Consider the following 17,732-nt stretch of genomic DNA (forward strand, 5'->3'; position numbering starts at 1 on the left):
TTATATGAAAAATAAAAAATCATTATGCAGAGATACTCACGCATAATATTTTGATGTGTTATTCAACTTTTTTATGCCCTCAAACACTCACATATAAGGTGTATGTTTTATTTATTTATTTAAAGATTTATTTTATTTATTTCTTTGACAGAGAGAGATCACAAGTAGGCAGAGAGGTAGGCAGAGAGAGAGAGAGAGAGAGAGAAGCAGGCTTCCTGCTGAGCAGAGAGCCCGATGTGGGACTCGATCCCAGAACCCTGAGATTATGCCCTGAGCCGAAGGCAGAGAACACACACACACACACACACCTCAATGCATACTTTAAAAAGGAACCAAAAGTAAGGAAAAGTGATAAAGGATAGAGAGGAACAGTTCTGCTAAAATACAGATAAAGGGCTGCTCCATACAAAACAACATTGGGACTCTGAATCCAGTCACTCTGAGCACAAAGAAAATCACTCCACAAGGAACGTGGCTAAAGCTGCCAGCAAATTTCATTATGCAAAGCATAGGAGCCTTACACCCATTTTCCTCTGTATAGCATAAGTGAGCAACACTGCCAACAGGCCAGAGGATAGAAAGACACGCTCAGAGAAGGATGGCACCTGGGGATGTGGTCTCACTCCCCAAAGCCCCTCTGTTCTTGCACCAGGCCAGGGCAGCTGATTGTCTTGACATTTGACTTTCGACGATTTGATCTGGACCCTCACCCCCTCTATTCTTTCACTAGTGAACACGCCTTTATTTCAAACCTCTTAATGAACTTGAAGAAAAGTCCAGTGTTACTGGGGTGCCTGGGTGGCTCAGTCAGTTAAGAATCCACCTCTTGGTTTCAGGTCAGGTCAGGATCTTGGGTCCTGGGATCAGCCGGGTGTTGTGCTCCTGGGATCAGCCGGGTGTTGTGCTCCTCCCTCTCCCTCTCTCTCTCTGGAAGGAAGAAATAAATCCTTACCACCCCCCCCCCCAATGTTACTAAAATTAACTGCTGATATTCATACTGGCATGCTTTTTATTAAAAACTTAAAAACTTCAGACATGTAGCATACTTGGAAAAAATAATTTACTATGTGTAAATAACGATACAACAGGCAAGACCGAGAGTATGGTGCTCAAAGCATGCCCTAAAGGAGTCGATGACAGGGTGACATACACCAAAAGAACAGTTGTGAAACTCTTAAGGCCTAACACCTGCAGTTTCCCAAAAAAATATGTGTTCCTCAGGTGTTAATAAGGCATACCTAGAGACCAAGTAGAGATCTGAAGTAATGCGTTAGGAGGACGTTAGGTGGCGGAAATCCATTCAGGTTTGGTACACACAGAGCGTTACTCCGTGTTCAGGCAAGATGGGGAAGACAAAAAGGACACATACCTGTGCTTTGGGGGCACTTTCATGTGACTTGCATCTGGTACTGGGTTGTTGATTTTTCTCAAACACAAGATCCAAGTGCATTTGGGAGATCTAGCTCCGTTTCCCTGATTTAAATAGAAAGACCACCCAAGGGAGGGGGGTCAGTTAAATCAAACAGGGTGGGGTGTGGGGGTGCGGTGGGGGGGTTGGGGGATGGGGATGACTAAATAAGGATGTCCACTGCAGTCATTTCAGAGGACAAAGAGGGAGAAGTGATATATTTATTTGGTTTAACATCATCTCTTTCCAGTAGATCGCAAGTGACTTTAAATTAAACTCCTTTTTTCCCTGTATGCTTCCAACCCCTGTGCTCGCTTTACACTCATAACATTCAACTAACTACATAGATACTGCCCCAAATCTCTTCAATTTAGGGGCTTCCAATGTGTGTCTGTTTCAAAAAAAACCACAAAAAACAAAAAACCAGATACATACCATATACAAAGTCCTGTATTTTGCTTCTTTCCTTTAGCTTATATTAAAAACGTTTCCCTGAATTTAAATATCCTTTAAATTCTCTTACCATGTAACATTTGATACTCTATCTATGCAATGAAAGTGTAAAGCAAATAACACGACCCCAAAATCAATAATGGTAAAGGTGTGTGTGTATCCTAGTGCCTCGCTTCTTCCGGTCCCTGCTCTAGGTGACCACGCCCTGAAATGGGGTGTGTCTGAGTGTGCTTTCAATCATTCCACCCTGTATCGGGTTAGGAGAAAGAGAGAAAGAGAGAGAGTTTGGTTTCGCTTGCTTTTATAAAAGTGACAGCACGCTTTTTACAGTCTTTGCGGTTTTTACCCTATACCAGGAGTTTGTGGGGTTTGTCCCTACTGTTCTCTCCCACTGCAGGCTGTTCGCATTCCCTGTGTAGGCTACTGCATTCTGCAAATACGTCATCACCCAGCATTCATGTGACCCGAGCCACAGGGGAAAGAGATTCTCGGAGGTCTCTACCTAGGAGTGGGAACGTTGGGTTGTATTATATGCGAATGATCAGCTTTATAAGATAATGCTGAATTATTTTCCAAAGCCATTGAACTAGTTCACTCCCCTCAATAAGCTGTGCTGAGTGTATGAGCTCCTGTTGCTTCATGTTCTGCATATTCTGACGAGCGAGTGCTTGGCATTTCAGACGTCTTAATTTTGCCCATCTAGCGGCCGGAAAAAGGATATCTCATCATGGTATTGATTTGTATTTCCAGTTTAGTAAGGACTTTAGGCATCTTCTCATTTGCTTACTGGATATTCTTGTATCTCAATAAAATCACTATCTCTGTCTTTTGCCCATTTTTATTTTGAGTCATTTGTCTTACTGTCTTAGGAGTTTCTATACATATATTTATTTATTTTATTTATTTGACACAGAGAGAGACAGAGAGATCACAAGTAGGCAGAGAGAGAGAGAGGGGGAAGCAGGGTCTCTGCTGAGCAGAGAGCCGGATGCAGCCCTCAATCCCAGGACCCTAAGATCATGACCTGAGCCAAAGGCAGGGGCTTAACCCACTGAGCCACCCAGGCACCCAGGAGTTTCCATATATTAAATACTAATATTTTATCAGTTATGCTTATGTTGCCATATTTCTATCCATTTGTGTCATGTGTTTTCACATTATGGTCTTTGATGAACTAAAGTCTTAATTTTCATGTTGGTGAACTTATCATTAAAAAAAATCATTGGTACTTTTTATTTATTATTTAGTAAGTCTCTAGTTCAAGGTCACAAGTCTATTTCAATATATTATCTCTTAAAAGGTTTAAACTTTTACAGTGAAGTTCTTAATCCATCTGGAATTGACTTTTTTGTAAGTGGTATAAGATCACAGTACAATTATATTTTTTTTCCAATGAGATAACCAGTTTTCCCAACACTGTTCCTTAAATAGGCTACCCTGTCCTCAGAGATTGGCAGAGCCAGCTCTGACATTTTACTATGTTTTCATATGTGAAAGGGCCTGTTATTGGGCTTTTTTTTTTTTTGCCTTGGTTTCTTTGTTTATTTCTATGCTAATATGACTAACTCAATTATTATAGCTTTAAAATGTGTTTCCATATCAGGCAAAATGCTTTTCTCCCTTAGTCTGTTAATGTAGTGAATCACATTAATAAATTAAAAAAATGTAAACCACCCTGGGAAAAACCATTACTTAGATAAACCCACTGCTGGATTTTTCCTTAAGGATTTTTGCAATTCTGTTTATGAATTTGATTTTGGCCTGTAGTTTTTCTTTCTAATAATGTCTTTTGGATTCAATATCAAGTGTTCTAATAGCCTTGGAAATCCCAGACAAAATGGTAGAGATTTCCAGCTGACCCCCTTATCCATTCCCCTTCTTTCTAAGTAGCAAGAATCCTGAGTTTGAGCTCAGCAGTTGAATATTCAGCTGCAAGACCACATTTCCCAGCTCCTGGCAGCTGACCTCTGCCCTGTGACTACATTTGGAGAATGGAAGGCAAGCCAAACTGCTGCATGTGATTCAAGGAGGTGTTTTTATAGACACACTCTTGTTAAAGCCTTCCCTCTGTGCTCAGATGTGATGGCCAACCGTGTTGGACCATGATGGTGAGTTCTACACCTTGGGAGGAAAGTAGCCCGAGTCCTAGGGGAACCTCATGACAATCCCAGCCCTGGCATATATACCTTTGGATTACTTTTACAGAGAGAGAGAGACTTATTTTTACTAAATTTACACTATTAAAGGAGTGACTTTCCTCTCTCTCTCTTTTTTGCATTCTCTGTAATATTATATATATATATATATATATATATATATATATATATATATATATATGAAATTGGGCCCGAAACATAATATATTTTTCTAACAATTCTAAAAAATAAAGTAATCTGAGCCTGGTGCTTTCTCTGTTTTACCTAATGGCTGGAGGATTTTCAGACTTTCTACTGTTTTTTTTTTTTTTTTTAATTTCATTTTGGTAAATTATATTTTATTAGCAATTTATTCATTTCACTTAAGTTTTTAACTTTGTAGTAGTTAAGAGCTGAAGTTCTAGAGCCAGATTACTTGGGTTGAAATCTTTTTTTTTTTTTTTTAAGATTTTATTTATTTATTTGACAGCAAGAGAGGGAACGCAAACCGGGATAGACAGAGAGTGAGAAGGAGGCTTCCTGCTGAATAGGGAGCCCGATGTGGGGCTTGAGCCGGGGACCCTGGGATCATGACCTGAGCGGAAGGCAGCTGCTTAACCGACTGAGTCACCAAGGCGCACCCCTTGGGTGGAAATATTAAGCTCCTTCGTGTTCACGGAGTTGTGTTGAGTGGGAAACTTACATGAAACCTGTCTGGGGGCGCCTGGAAGGCTCAGTCGGTTAAGTGTGTGCCTTCAGCTCAGGTCCTGATCTCCAGGTCCTAGGATGGAACACCTCGCCCTCAGTTCCATGCTGAGCAGGGAGCTTGCTTCCCCCTCTGCCTCTGAGCCCCCCACCCCTTGTGTTTGACCTCCCGCTCTCTCAAATAAATAAATAAAAATCTTAAAAAACAAACAAACAGACACACCTTTATGAGTTTCAGTTTCCTCATCCGTGAAATGGGGATAATAATGATCCCCCCTTCCCCTTGTTGGGAGGATTAATTGAGTTAATATGTGTAAAGCATTTGGAAGCTTATAGTAACAGCTCAACAAATGTTAGCTATACTACCCTTACTATCTTTTTCTTTAATTTCTTTGAGTTTATTTGTTTGTTTTTAACTACCACGGTTGAATATCTGGTTCATTAACTGTCAACTTTTTCTTTTCTGTTTTTGAAGATTTTATATTAAGTAATCTCTACACCTAGTGTAGGACTTGAACCCACCCAGTGTAGGGCTTGAACAACTGGAAGATCAAGAATTGCATGCCCTACTGATTCAGTCAGCCAGGTGCCCCTCCCTGCAGGTATTTTTTTCTTCCTTAAAGATTTTATTTATTTATTTGACACAGAGAGAGAGAGAGAGAGAGCGCGAACAGAAGCAGGGGGAGTGGCAGGCAGAGGGAGAAGCAGGCACTCTATGGAGCAAGGAGCCCAAGGTGGGACTCCATCCCAGGAGCCTGGGATCATCACCTGAGCTGAAGGCAGGCACTTAAGTGACTGAACCAGCTAGGTGCCCCTCTCTGTACTGTTTTGATACATAGTATTTGCATTCTTGTTTAAGTCTGAATGTTTTCAGTTTTCCATAGGATCTCTTTTTGGACTCTGGGTTATTTAGAAGTATTTTTTAAAAAAATTCTAAAGGGGGGGTGTGTACCTGGGTAGCTCAGTTGTTAAGCATCTGGCTTGGGTTCAGGTCATGATCCCAGGGTCCTGGGATCGAGCCTTGCATCAGGCTCCCTCCTCCTTGGGGAGCTTGTTTCTTCCTCTCCCATTTCCTCTGCTATGTTCCCTCTCTCAACTGTTGTCTCTCTGTCAAATAAATAATAAATAAAATCTTTAAAAAAATTTTAAAGGCATCCTTTTTTGGTGCAAGTTGTCTTTTTGTAATTGATTTGTAGCTTCAATGTGGTCATTGCTTGTGGAAAATGCCTCTTCTTCAAAATTTGTTGAGAATGATTTAGAGCCTAGAATGTGATCAACTTCTATAAATATGTTATGTGTACTTAGGAAGTAGAAATTTTAAATGTTGTGTGTGCAGTTTTACACATGTCCACCAGATCAAGATAGTTGACTTTGTTGTTTAACTCTTTCATATCATACTTTTTTTTTTTTTTTCCATCCGTATGATTTGCCAACAGTGAAAGAAATATCCTGAAATCTTCCATCGCATTGGTGGATGGCTCCTAGCCCTTTGTGTCCCTCTAGGACAGAGCAAAGCAAGGCCAGCCTATTCTGGAGGTGACTTACTTTGCCTTGATGTAAAACCTGCCAAACACATGCATCTGTTCACATTTCAAAACCACTTTATTACCAAAATGAACAAAAGGAGAATGCTGTTTAAATTAAATAAATTACACAAACATCGCGAGTCCCGGGCTTCCCCAGGGATCCCATCGTCACAGGTCAGTATCACGAAGAACATTCAAAAGTATTGAAATTCTGGATTATTTCGCTACCTTGCCCTCCTTTCCTGCCTCAGTCATGTCCAGACAATGGTCTGTTTGACTTTGCTTGGGTTCTTTTCAAAGTCTTCCAGTAGTGAGGTTTTTGTCAAATCCTCCCTCTCCCAGATGTGTTTCCAATTTTACCTCCACTGTCTGGACACTTGGTTCAAAGGACACCTCTGCTCGGGATGTCTTGAGGCTCTGTGACCTCCCCCTACCTCCTGGGCCTGAGATGGACTTTGAAGGAGGTGGAGTAAGGGAGATGAGTTGTCATTGGCTAAAGTTCTTGTCCTCCTGGAATTTGGCACTTCGGGGGCTGGGCACGGTGAATCCCAGATAACATTGTCTTCTGCCTTCCAAGTCTTGAGTTCCATTGGCAGCCAGATGGCATAATGAAATCACAGAGAAGCAATGCTTGTAGGCCAAGAATCTGTTGGCTCTTTGCCAGCACCCTCTCCTTTAACTCTAAGAAGACTTGCTAGCTGACCAGCTCACTCAACACACAGACACACAGCATAGGTCAGGCTGATGTTAGGAATTGGGGCTTTTTTTTTCCAGGTTGGGCCAGCCCAACCTGTTGGGCAGGGTCATTGAGTTGAAGGAGCTTGGAAGAAACAGTGGAGGGAAGACGGAAAGGTTTTCTGGGCACTTCCATGGGAATTTCCCCAAATACTTGCACACGCCGTCTATTTATTTTCAAGTCAACAGTAGGGTTCTTCAATTAACCCTTCACATCCATGAAGAACATATCCCTCTTCTCATTTGTCCTAGACGATGACTTCAGGTCCTGAGTCTGTTAAGGAAGCCCGTGGAGGAAGACCCAATCTGGATCAGCCCTTTGCCGTGTTCTGCCCCCACTTGGGGGGGTGCCACTGGCTCTTGGGGGGGGCTTCTTCCCCTGGCTGGCCGAAGGATCTAGGCTCCAAGCTGATAAGGGAGAGCTAAAATCATTGGCTCTTCACCAAGTGAAAAAGCACAAAGTTGATTTCCTAAGCGGGGGAGGCATTTGTGAAGTCAAGGGGACCATCAGGGCTCAGGTCCCACCAGCCCTTGGTTGCCCCTAGTACACCCCACCCCCAAGTCTCTAGTACAAGAAAGGATTTCCAAGAGCTTTTATGCAGAATAACTGGCATCTGTTACTAGGTTGCCAGAGGACTTTGGTGGCTACCCACCTGTCCTTTTTGGACCCCCCCCCCCGGGTCTCAAGTGGAGGGGGGCAACCCCTGAAGGCAGCAGGGAGAGATGATGTTTGGGGACAGCTACATTGGTGGGCTGCCCCAGGGGAGGTAGCTCTGATGGCCCCAGGACCCTGGCCACCCCCAGGCTTGAGTCTGAAGTGCTGAACAGCAGCGGAGCTCCCAGCAACCTTGAGATGAGGAGGAAGGAGGCAGAGTCAAGACCGAGTCCTGGGTCGCAGGGAGCATGTGGTCCCAGGAGCACACAGCTGCCAGGGACAGAGTTGGGGCAGCAGGACGGGGCAAGCCATTGAGTCCTAAGCAAGTCCGTTCCTGTGTCCTGTGATGACTTGACACCATCTGACACCAAACTGTTGGGGACGCGAGGGCCTTTGCACACTAGGTCAGCAGGGGCCCATTCTCCCTTCTGTTCTTGGCTCACTCTGAAAGGCAGCAATCTGGGCCAGGGAGCGGGGGTGCAGTGGGGGTCCCATCAGCTGCCTTGGGCAGGGCATGGGTGGGTGCGGTGGGGTGAGCTGTAGGCTTTCTCCTTCTGGCCAGGGCCCTGAGCATCAGCAGGAGAGTGAAGAGGTGGTTTTCCTTGTTGCTGAGGTTGGCTGGCTCTAGAGATGCCAGGAGGCCCGCGGGGGAAGGAGAGAGGAGGAGGAGGAGGGGGAGGGTAGGGAGGGGCGGAGGTCCTGGTGGATGTGCTCTCCTCTACCCACCCCTCCTCATGACCCCAGGCTCGTTCTTCTTGGGAGTCCCGGATGCCACGTGCTCTGGAGACAGTGTGGGGGGCTGGCTGGGCCCTCACAGGGCAGTCAGGGTTTCCGTGTGAAACATACTCCCAAACATCTCCTGCAGGAGGACAAGGGAGAGGAAGGGAGGGTGTTAGACCTGTCAGATTCCCAGTGGCTGCCACCGTGAGGTGACCCCATGAGCCCCTGGCCCGAGAGAGCTTCCTGAGGCAGCGTGTGAGTGTGAGTGTGTGCGTGAGCCGGGGAGAGGCGGGCCCCGCCTAAGAGGCCAACTGGTACAGAGGTGAGGAGAGGAGATGCTTGGAACCTGTGCAGAGTCACCTCTGGCAGGCTCTGTGACCTCCAGGTGTCCTCCTCCTTCTCAGCTTCACTTTCTTTGTTAGCTGACAGGAGGGGGAAGATCAGACACGCTCTAAAGTCCTTTCTTGCTCTGATAAGCTGTTCGGGGGCCTAGCCAAGGTTTTTGGAATGTGCTGGAGATTCCACGGGAGAACAGAAATCAGCCTGCCAAGTCTTTGTAGCTCCGGCTCTCTTTCCTAATGCCTCCCACACGCCATCAGCACTCCCAGAGACCTGTTCGGAGGACACGGAACTCAAGCCCAGAAGGAATGAGAAGAGGTACAAAGTGAGATGCGACCCCCAGGCCCGAAGCCAGACTCCTCCCCAGCTAGTCATCTGGGTTTCTTGTAAGTCAGGCCAGAGGGGTGGTCCTAGTTTCCCTGTCAGGACAACGGGGCCCTGTGGGGATGCTGACGCCCCCCCCCATGGCCACAAGCGCTAAAGGGCTGGCCGTAGGCGACAACATTTGTAGTCCTCGAATTCTGACCCTCCCCAAATAGAAGTATCCTGAGGGCATGGGTCTCAGCACTGGATGCGCTGAGAACTGGGAACTGGGCCAGAACCCTGGAACTGGGCCAGGCAAGTAGTCCTCACATGTCTGTTGCCTTCGTGAAGGAACATGTGAATCCCTCACGGATCCTGTGAGGTAGACGGGGCCAGCCGTCCCCCACAGCTCCCCGGCTCTACAGTGATAGAAACGGAGGCCTCGTGTGCTGTGCGTCCGTCCCAGATCACGTGTGGATACGGTGCAGAGTTCAGCATAGACGTCACCTCCTGAGAACCTTGTCCTGTGTCTCCCCCTTCCCGCCCCTCCCCCCTGTGATGCCTGTCAGGGAGTGAGAAGAGGTGGGATCTGCCATTACAGGAGAGTTGAGAGAGCAACATTGTGGCCTTCAAGGGGCCGGCTCCGGCTTGGTGGGGAGAGAGCCCGGTGAACACCGTGGGTTTGGGAGGGTCTCCTTCCCGCTCTGGGCCCCCCACCCCCCATACCTGCTGCCCCTCAGCTCACCTGCTCTAAGTCCCAGTAGCTGGGGCTGTCCTCCAAATCATATAGGGACAGCTCCGGGTCCACTGGAGCCTGGAAGGGGGGAAGATGGGTGCAGGATGAGCTCCTGGCAGCCTCCGGAGGGGCACCATGTTTTCTGCCACATGACTCGCCGTCTTGCTTCTTCCCTCCCCTCCCTCATCTACCTCACAAAAAGTAGCACGGGTGCATCTGGGGCTGCCCTCCTTTGTGGGCACCTTAGAGGCAGGGGAGGTTGGCCTAGCTGACAAGGACGACTGGCTAGCTGCCTGACCTTGGGGAATCCATTTCCTTTCTCTGGGAATCTGTCTCATCACCTGCCAAAGTAGGATAATTGAACTCATTTGGTGGGCTTTCTACCTCATGATGCTGTTGAAAAGGGGTGTGCGTGTGTGTATAATTTATATATATACACATATGTATATGTGAATATATTTTGTAATATGTAAATATAAATATAAATACATTCTACATCCATAAATCATTTTAGATCTATAACCATAGTAACTGAGCATCATTTCTGCAGTAATAAATGGCGAGGATTCTTACAGAATCTCCCTCTTTTTGCTCTGTGGAGCCCAAAGGCCTGTTGTTCCTGCTCAGCTGTTCTAAGAGTGGAAGACGGGTGCCAGGGCCCTGTGTTTTCCTGGGCAGTCTTTCAGCACTTAGAACAGATGGTTTCACCTTCATCAGTCTCTTCCAGCAAAGAGCAAATGGTTGCTTCAGGGCCAGAAAAGCCTTTCTTATGAGCCAGGACAGGGGAGGTTTTATATATAAGGAGGTCTCGGGCTTGGAGTCCTGGGAGGCCAAGGGCAGGGGCTGCTGAGCTGGGAGGGGCCCTGGGAGTGGAATGGGGGGGAGGCTGGGCAGGGCCAGTCTGGGGCCCCAGTCAGTGGAGTGGATTTCTTCTGCCTCCCAGCTTTCTGGAGTCCTAGACAGTGTGATTTGTAGCTCATTTGCATACCACTTAGTGAGCTAGCAAATTAAATGTCAAGAAACTGAGACCAAACTTGGATCCAGCTTCTTCATCCATCACCAGGCTGAAACCTCTAAGCTCTGCTAGATTAAAACGGGCAGAATCACTCCCCTCCCTTGCCCCAAACCTCTTCTAGAACTAGTGAAGGAGGAGGCAGGTAGACAATGCCAGAATCCTGGGCATACTCTAATATGCTTTGAGTGTTTGTGTGACCTGGAAATTAATACTAATAAAACATATTACCGAAGACAAAGTGCTTCCAAGTGACACAAAAGGCATGATTATCAGTTGATCTTAAAAAGGAAGCAAAAGAGGGGCGCCTGGGTGGCTCAGTGGGTTAAGCCGCTGCCTTCGGCTCAGGTCATGATCTCAGAGTCCTGGGATCGAGTCCCGCATCGGGCTCTCTGCTCAGCGGAGAGCCTGCTTCCCTCTCTCTCTCTGCCTGCCTCTCCATCTACTTGTGATTTCTCTCTGTCAAATAAATAAATAAAATCTTTAAAAAAAAAAAAAAAAAAAAAAAAAAAAAAGGAAGCAAAAGAAAAACACTGTGAGGTAGGAAAAGTTAATTTAGGCTGCTTGTCCCAGATAAGAAACTCGGTAATGACAGTTTTAGAAAAGTGAAAAGACAGACTTGGTGTTGGAACCTAGACCTTCTCCTATGTTCTTTCTCATGCCCCCGGTCTTGCCATTTCAGTGCTCTGGAGCCTTGGCTTCCCAACGTGCAGGGACCTTACCCCTTGGAAGTCACGTCCTGGGACCACTTCTCTGGCGTTTGCCTGGGCAAAGAGGACAGCATCATGTATGCTGGGAAAGATGTGGTCGCGCTCTAGACACCCATCTTCAAAGACGCCGCCGTGGCTGATGTCGTTGTACACCTGGGCTGGAAGGAGGAAAAGGCTTTCAGAAAGGTAACAGTCATGTGGTCTGGAGCTGGGGGTGGAGGAAGGATGGCGACAGGGAAGGAAGGGAAAGAGAGAGGACTGAGGGTTGTACTCTGGGGCATTCGCAAACGCCGGACCCAGGCATTGGCCTTGCAGTATCCATTCTGGCCAGCAGAGGGCAACGTGAGCTTGAGGATGCCGAACCTCCAACCCAGGGCAGAAGGAAGCAGTTTGATTTAGAGTTGGTACTTTGTGGGGATTGAGAGGGAAAGGCTAAACTGTCTCCAAGGACGCTGCTGGCAATTCTATCCCTGGACGGTTTGTTCTTTCTCTCATTTCTCTAGAACTTTCCCACAACCTCCAATGCATGGAAAAGCCCTCACTTTTACCAAATGCTGGAGATGATTTCTGGAGGACCGCCCAGTGAGGGAGGAGCCCACTGACTCTAACTGCCATTGCAGGTTCTCCCTCTGAGCAGGTTCCTTGGAGCCTGGGTCCTGCTCAGGCTAATTCTGAAGTTGGGCCAGCCCCCAGGAGGGCTCTGGATCTCTGCAGGAAGTGCGGTGTATGTGCCCCATCAGTCCTGTTATATGTCTGTGTGTCCTTGCTTTCGGTCCACGACCTCGCACTCTGCATCCGCATAGACGATGTGAAAAGTCTTCTGCTCTGTGGGCATGTCCTCAGGGCCATGTCTATGCACCCTTCGGAGATGGTGTGTATATAAAACAGTGTGCCTGTGTGTTCCCCAGAGAGCTACCATGCGTGTGTGCCATCTGCTCATTCACGGGCTCACAGGTTTGGAGAAGACCCCAAATTCATCTAGTCAGCCCCCTAATTTGACATAAGTAGAAACTGATGCCTAGACATGAAGTGACTTGGTTAAGGATGCAGTCAAATTAGTAGTGGGGCAAATTAGAATCCCGGTTGTCCCTCTTACACGTCACACCCTTGCTTTCCTGCCTCCTTCCGTTACTGAGACCTCTAGGCTGTTTCCCCAGTCTGGCCACAGGCTCTTCTGACTTGTGCTCCAAGCACTTAGGCGCAGGCAGTGGTCGGGGGGAGTTATCTGAGTGCTCTCGTGTCCACCCTCCTACGCAGCGTTCCGCCAGCCTGGTCCTCCCCTCCCCCCCACCCCCAACCTTCGGGTCCTCTAAATGTCCTCCTCTCTCACCGTGGATGTTCACCAAGAAGACCTTCACACCGATCTTCCCATAGGTGGAGCTCAGCTAGAAGTGTTGGGGGAAGGGTGTTGGGATAGGGAGACAAAAAGAAAGGAATGTTCTGAGTAGGTCTCAAAGGTGATTCACAAAACGCACTTCAGAGGGGAAGCCAAACAAATAAGCAGCCCCAAGCACCCTGGCAGCCAGAGATAAACATAGCAGCAAAGCACACCCCTTCTCCCTGGAGTGCTGGCCGCCAGCTTTTCTGGAAAGCAGGACAGAAATGCACTTTGCCAATGAGGCGGGCACTTAAAGACACCGTGGCCCCTTCTTGTGGGGTCAGAGCTTTTCCCTCAGTAGCTTGGATGTCCGGGTTTCACCTCTCTTCCAACACTGGAGCTTCAGGCAGAAGCTGCGGGGAGGCTGGAGACAGGTCTAGACTCCAGGTCCCGGCTAGGGAAGCAGGCTGAGCCCACGGCTGGGGATGGGGGTCTTTCGGGCACCCAGCAGATGCTCTGTGTGTGATACTTGGTCTCTGTGCTGTCCATAGGCCTCGGTTTTCCCGGGCTGCCTCTATCTGAGCCAGCTCTGAGGCTTGCTGACTCCCTACCATCGGAGGCATTGCTGAAAAGGTATCAGATGGATAGATACCTCTACGCAGGGTGTCCCATGGACTGCCGGTTTGGCCTGGGAATGTGGGGCACTAATGTTATGTCTTTTCTTCTCGCTGGACTGGAATTGGCTGATGTTGGAGTATTTGGGTGAGGGTGGGAAGAACAGCAGACCGTGAACCGGGCCCAGGCCGTACTCTACTCAGAGGACCTTGGGGTGGGATCCTGGTGGCCTGAGAAGGACCTTAGGACGTCTCTCTGCTAGAGACAGGGGCTAAGGCAGGTGGGGCAGCAACTATCCCTCTGGGATTCCTTTCCAGCCGCTCATCACTGTGGGCTGTCTAGGCCTGCTTTCCAGAGAGCTGCCTCTCCTGGTCATGTCCAGAGGAAAGCTCCCTTTTGAAATGAATGAAGCTTCCCTTGTCAAAATGAGGGCTCCAAGGAGTGTGGGAGAGCAGCGGGGAGGGTGTTGGGGTGGAGGGTGGGCTGGCACTCCCTCTGCTTGGGGCCTCACCTTGCCCAGGGTTTTGATGCCCATCAAGTCCACAAAGCTGACCCCACTCATATCAAGGATGATGGTGTGGAAGGTGACAAAGGGTGGGACGCTGGCCAGCATGTCACTGGGCTCACTGGGGGTCTCAGCGGAGGCTGGTGGCTCACAGTGGGCAGCTGGGGAGCTGTCAGGGCTGAAGGTGATGTAGGAGACGCTGGCGCCGTTAGCAGGAGTCTGGTTGTTGTTGGGGTCCGTCGGGGAGGCGTTCTCGAAGTCCTGCTGAAGCTCCTGCAGGGAGACAGTCTGGGAATGGGGGGGTGGGGGGGCAAGGCATCATCAGACTGAATCAGACTTTGCTATAGTTGAGGCAGGGGCAAGGAATGTGCGGGGGGGCGGAGTCAGTAACGTCAAGAATGTCGCGGTGGTGAATACGAGCCCCCAGAAACCTGCAGAGAGGGCACCTCCCAATGGCCTTTCCCCAGGCGGGGACTGAGTGCTCCGTCTCCCACCATCCAGACAACGCTGGAGGAGGCATCCGGGAGAGGCGTGGACGCCTCGGCCCACTCCGCTGTGGGAGAAAGGGCCTCTGGAAACAGCCGTGCCCGAGAACTCTCACCCTCACATCTAACCTGGGTGGGTACCCCAGCAAATTCACCGCTGCTCCCCATTTGGGGTTGTTCCTAAGTCTATGCACCACATCCCGTCTTAGCCAGAAAATGAGGAGGGGCCGTGGGGCTCTGTGGTTACCCCCAGGAGCTGGCACCCCCTCACCCAAGGGGAAGAATGCCCAGAGACTTTATGTCTTTGCTTCAAGAGGTGCTGGGAGGGGGGGCCCCCGGGGGCACGATCCAGGAGGATAGGCTCCTCCTAGCGTCAGTTCACCTTGGTTTTCATAAACAGAGACTTCCTCTGCTGTGTGGGCCTCAGCCTCCCCTTCTCCTGCCTCCTGAGGTATTTTTGCTTGGCTAGCAGCACTTTCTGGGGGTCCACACCCGTCTGCAGGGAGAGAACAATTGCAGTTTGGACCTCTTTGGAGGTGGCCTGCCTCCCAACCCTCTTTCTCCCATCATCTCTGATCGGCCCCTCTGGCCACCAGAGTCCTGAATCCTACCTTGGCAATGACCTTTTGCCTGAAGATCTCCGAGTTGGCAAAGTAGAGAGGGGAGCAGTAAGTGACAATCTTAACCCCTTCGATTTCCTGGACCTAGGACAGGGAGACTGAGCTCAGGTGGCAGGCATGTCTTTATTGGCTTTTTTTTTTTTTTTTAAACCCTCTTTTCTTTGGGGTGGGGGCAGGGCAAAAGAAATAGGTCTTAACTTTGGATTACTTACCCTGTTATAGGTCTTGGGATTAACATAAATGTCAGTGTCCATGACCTGGGCCAAAGCATAGCCATTTCGACTGGGTGAAAAAGGAAAAGAAAAAAAAAAAATCATGCTAAAAGCCAGTGGGCCTAGAAGGATACTCGGATGGGAGCGGGGGCAGAGGCAGGATGGGGTGGGGTCCCTTTCTCCTCCCCGGGCATGCTGGGTTGGTCTTTCTATACTGGAGACACATGCCTGGTGGCCTATGGCTGGGCTATGACCTGAAGGATGACAGGTGGGGCCTTGACATAGCTCCCAGCCTGGGGCTCGGCACAGAGAAGAGGTAGAGTATGTGAGGTGACAAGCTTGGGTGGCCCTGAAGTCACCACTTCCTGGTTCTGAGTTCTCAAGGAGAGAAGACAGGGCTACCCTCACATAGAGCATCCTTCCTGCCGTGGCCTGAAACCTCTTCCTGAGGTGCCCCTGGCCTGTACCCTTTAACCTTTTTATAGGAAGGACACGGCATCTGTCCTCTGGCCTGGTATTCTCCTGGGGAGGGTCCCGTTTGGTCTGTTCTTCCCCTACTTTGTCTGGCCCCCAGCACTCCGAGCCCGGGAAGGCTTCCTCTGGGGCTTTTGAGTTATGGCAATCGGTCAGCCCAGCCTGGGCACGGGGTGGGGGTGGGGACACTGCTGTGCCTTGCGGGGGTGGGAGGGCTGTTACTTACAACTGAGTCTGGAAGACCACCACCAGGGCGGAGAAGGCGACGCCCACGGCCACACCGTACGGCAGACTCAGGAAGAACGAGGATAGGAAGCTTACCATCCAGACACACTGTGAGGACAGACACGTCAGAGCAGGCCTGGGGAGAAGGCTTGCCTCTTCTGGGAGGTCTTTTGGGAATAGCCAAGGCCTGTTTCTGCAAACTCAGACCCACCTTCCCCTTTTCACGGCATTTTTGCCCTGTCTTCTGTATTGTGGCTCTGGGCACGCTTGCCTGTCTCCCCCAGACGGAGCGTGGCTAGCAAGCTCGCTGGGTTTTTAGGAGGCGGCCAGGCCACCCAGGGAGGCAGTGTGGAGCACACTGAGAGCATGAGGGTCAGATCCACCCGGGGTTCAAAGTTTCATTCTCCCACTCACTAGTGATGTGAGCCGAGTTGCCGGACCCACAAAAGGGGAGCAGTGACACCTGTTTCATGAAAGGATGAAAGAGCTAAGCCACCTAAAGGTCCTAGCCTAGCAACAGGCACCCAGTGGTCACTCCACAAGTGTGAGCTCCCTTTCTCCACCTAACGGGAGGCTGTGTATGCCCGAGACAGGCTCAGTGGTCTTCCCCGCCTACCCACCTGGGGTCTGGCTATGTGGGTGGGGGCAGGGTTGGCTGCTGTTGGTTGGACCCCTTGATTGTCCTTTACAGTCCCCCAAATTCCTCTAAAGGAAACAAATCTGCCCACGTTCCTGCAGAGAACAGTGAGGCTCAGACCGGAGCCCAAACACAATGTAAATCTCAGGGACGATTGTCATGGGGGAGGATTCTGGCAATGCGGTAAAAGCAGATCAGTAGGGTGGGCATTGGAACATGACTTTCCCCTATCCTCATCACTCACTGGGGGACCCCGGATGGACCCCTCATTCCTCTGGCTTTAAGGATTTTCCTCATGCAGGCAACCCCAGGAGACAGTACCACGCAGAGGTTTGCCTATCTAAGATTTGGGTTCCAATCCTGACTACTACTTACTACCCCTGTGGCCTTTGACAAGTTCTGTAACCTCTCTGAGCCTTGGTTTCCTTATCTTTTTTTTTTTTTTTTTAAGTTTTATGTATCTAAGTCATCTCTATACCCGACGTGGGGCTCGAACTCATAACCCAGAGATCAAGAGTTGCACGCTCGTCTGAGTGAGTCAGCCAGGGGCCCCTTGGTTTCATCATCTTGAAAGGAAGTCAGTAAATCCTCTCCTAAGTTATGGTGGAGCTTAACTGGGGATGGTGGTTGTAATTGTCGGTACCTGGTAATCTTAATACTCTTGTCCAACGCAAGATGCATTGGGACCATGACTAATCATAACAGTCATGTTTGCTGAGCATGGCATAGCTACCCGGTGCTTTCCCAGTGCTTTTCATTTAATCCTCAACCCCAGTGTGTGATGCGGCCATGACTGTCATCCCCATTACAGAGGAGGAAACAGCATTCCAGAGAGATCTGGCAACTCACTCAAGATCCCAGTACACTGGCTTTAGGTTCTAGGGTTTTTGTTGTCACTGTTTTTTTAAGAACTATTTCTTTCTGCTTTTGCTCTTTTTGTAGCTACAGATCATAAAAATAACCATAGCAACGTTTTACTGGACCCGGGGTACAAATCAGGTAACATGCTTCTTGCTTGTATTATCTCATTTCTTCCTCATAAACACCCCGGGGGGTGGGTGGGTACAGAGTATAGGATACCTATTTCTCAGATGAGAAAGCCAAGACTCAGAGAAGTTAAGGGACTTGCTGGTTTAGGGCCAAGCACAGAGCCAGTGAGCCGCTGAGATAAGGTGTGAACACAGGATGTCTCACGCCAAACCCT

At 49.1% G+C, this 17,732-nt stretch overlaps 1 protein-coding gene across 4 annotated transcripts in view; it reads right to left on the bottom strand.

Moving 5' to 3' along the window:
* Nucleotides 1-6,284: 6,284 nt before the first annotated feature.
* Nucleotides 6,285-17,732, bottom strand: part of SLC26A9 (solute carrier family 26 member 9) — a 28,784-nt gene continuing 17,336 nt past the window's right edge. For all 4 annotated transcript variants that reach the window (XM_013058242.2, XM_013058240.2, XM_013058241.2 and 1 more), the window contains 9 exons: nucleotides 15,893-15,999; nucleotides 15,193-15,262; nucleotides 14,972-15,064; nucleotides 14,743-14,856; nucleotides 13,882-14,163; nucleotides 12,768-12,822; nucleotides 11,450-11,595; nucleotides 9,725-9,793; nucleotides 6,285-8,476 (listed from right to left, as the gene is read on the bottom strand). In XM_013058242.2, the coding sequence (XP_012913696.1) occupies nucleotides 8,429-8,476; nucleotides 9,725-9,793; nucleotides 11,450-11,595; nucleotides 12,768-12,822; nucleotides 13,882-14,163; nucleotides 14,743-14,856; nucleotides 14,972-15,064; nucleotides 15,193-15,262; nucleotides 15,893-15,999 (984 nt within the window). In that variant the 3' untranslated portion in view covers nucleotides 6,285-8,428. The remainder of the gene's footprint in view (nucleotides 8,477-9,724; nucleotides 9,794-11,449; nucleotides 11,596-12,767; nucleotides 12,823-13,881; nucleotides 14,164-14,742; nucleotides 14,857-14,971; nucleotides 15,065-15,192; nucleotides 15,263-15,892; nucleotides 16,000-17,732) is intronic.

Source organism: Mustela putorius, unplaced genomic scaffold (genome assembly GCF_011764305.1).
Source record: "Mustela putorius furo isolate JIRA1106 unplaced genomic scaffold, ASM1176430v1.1 tig00000508_pilon_pilon_pilon, whole genome shotgun sequence".
Classification (NCBI taxonomy): domain Eukaryota; kingdom Metazoa; phylum Chordata; class Mammalia; order Carnivora; family Mustelidae; genus Mustela; species Mustela putorius.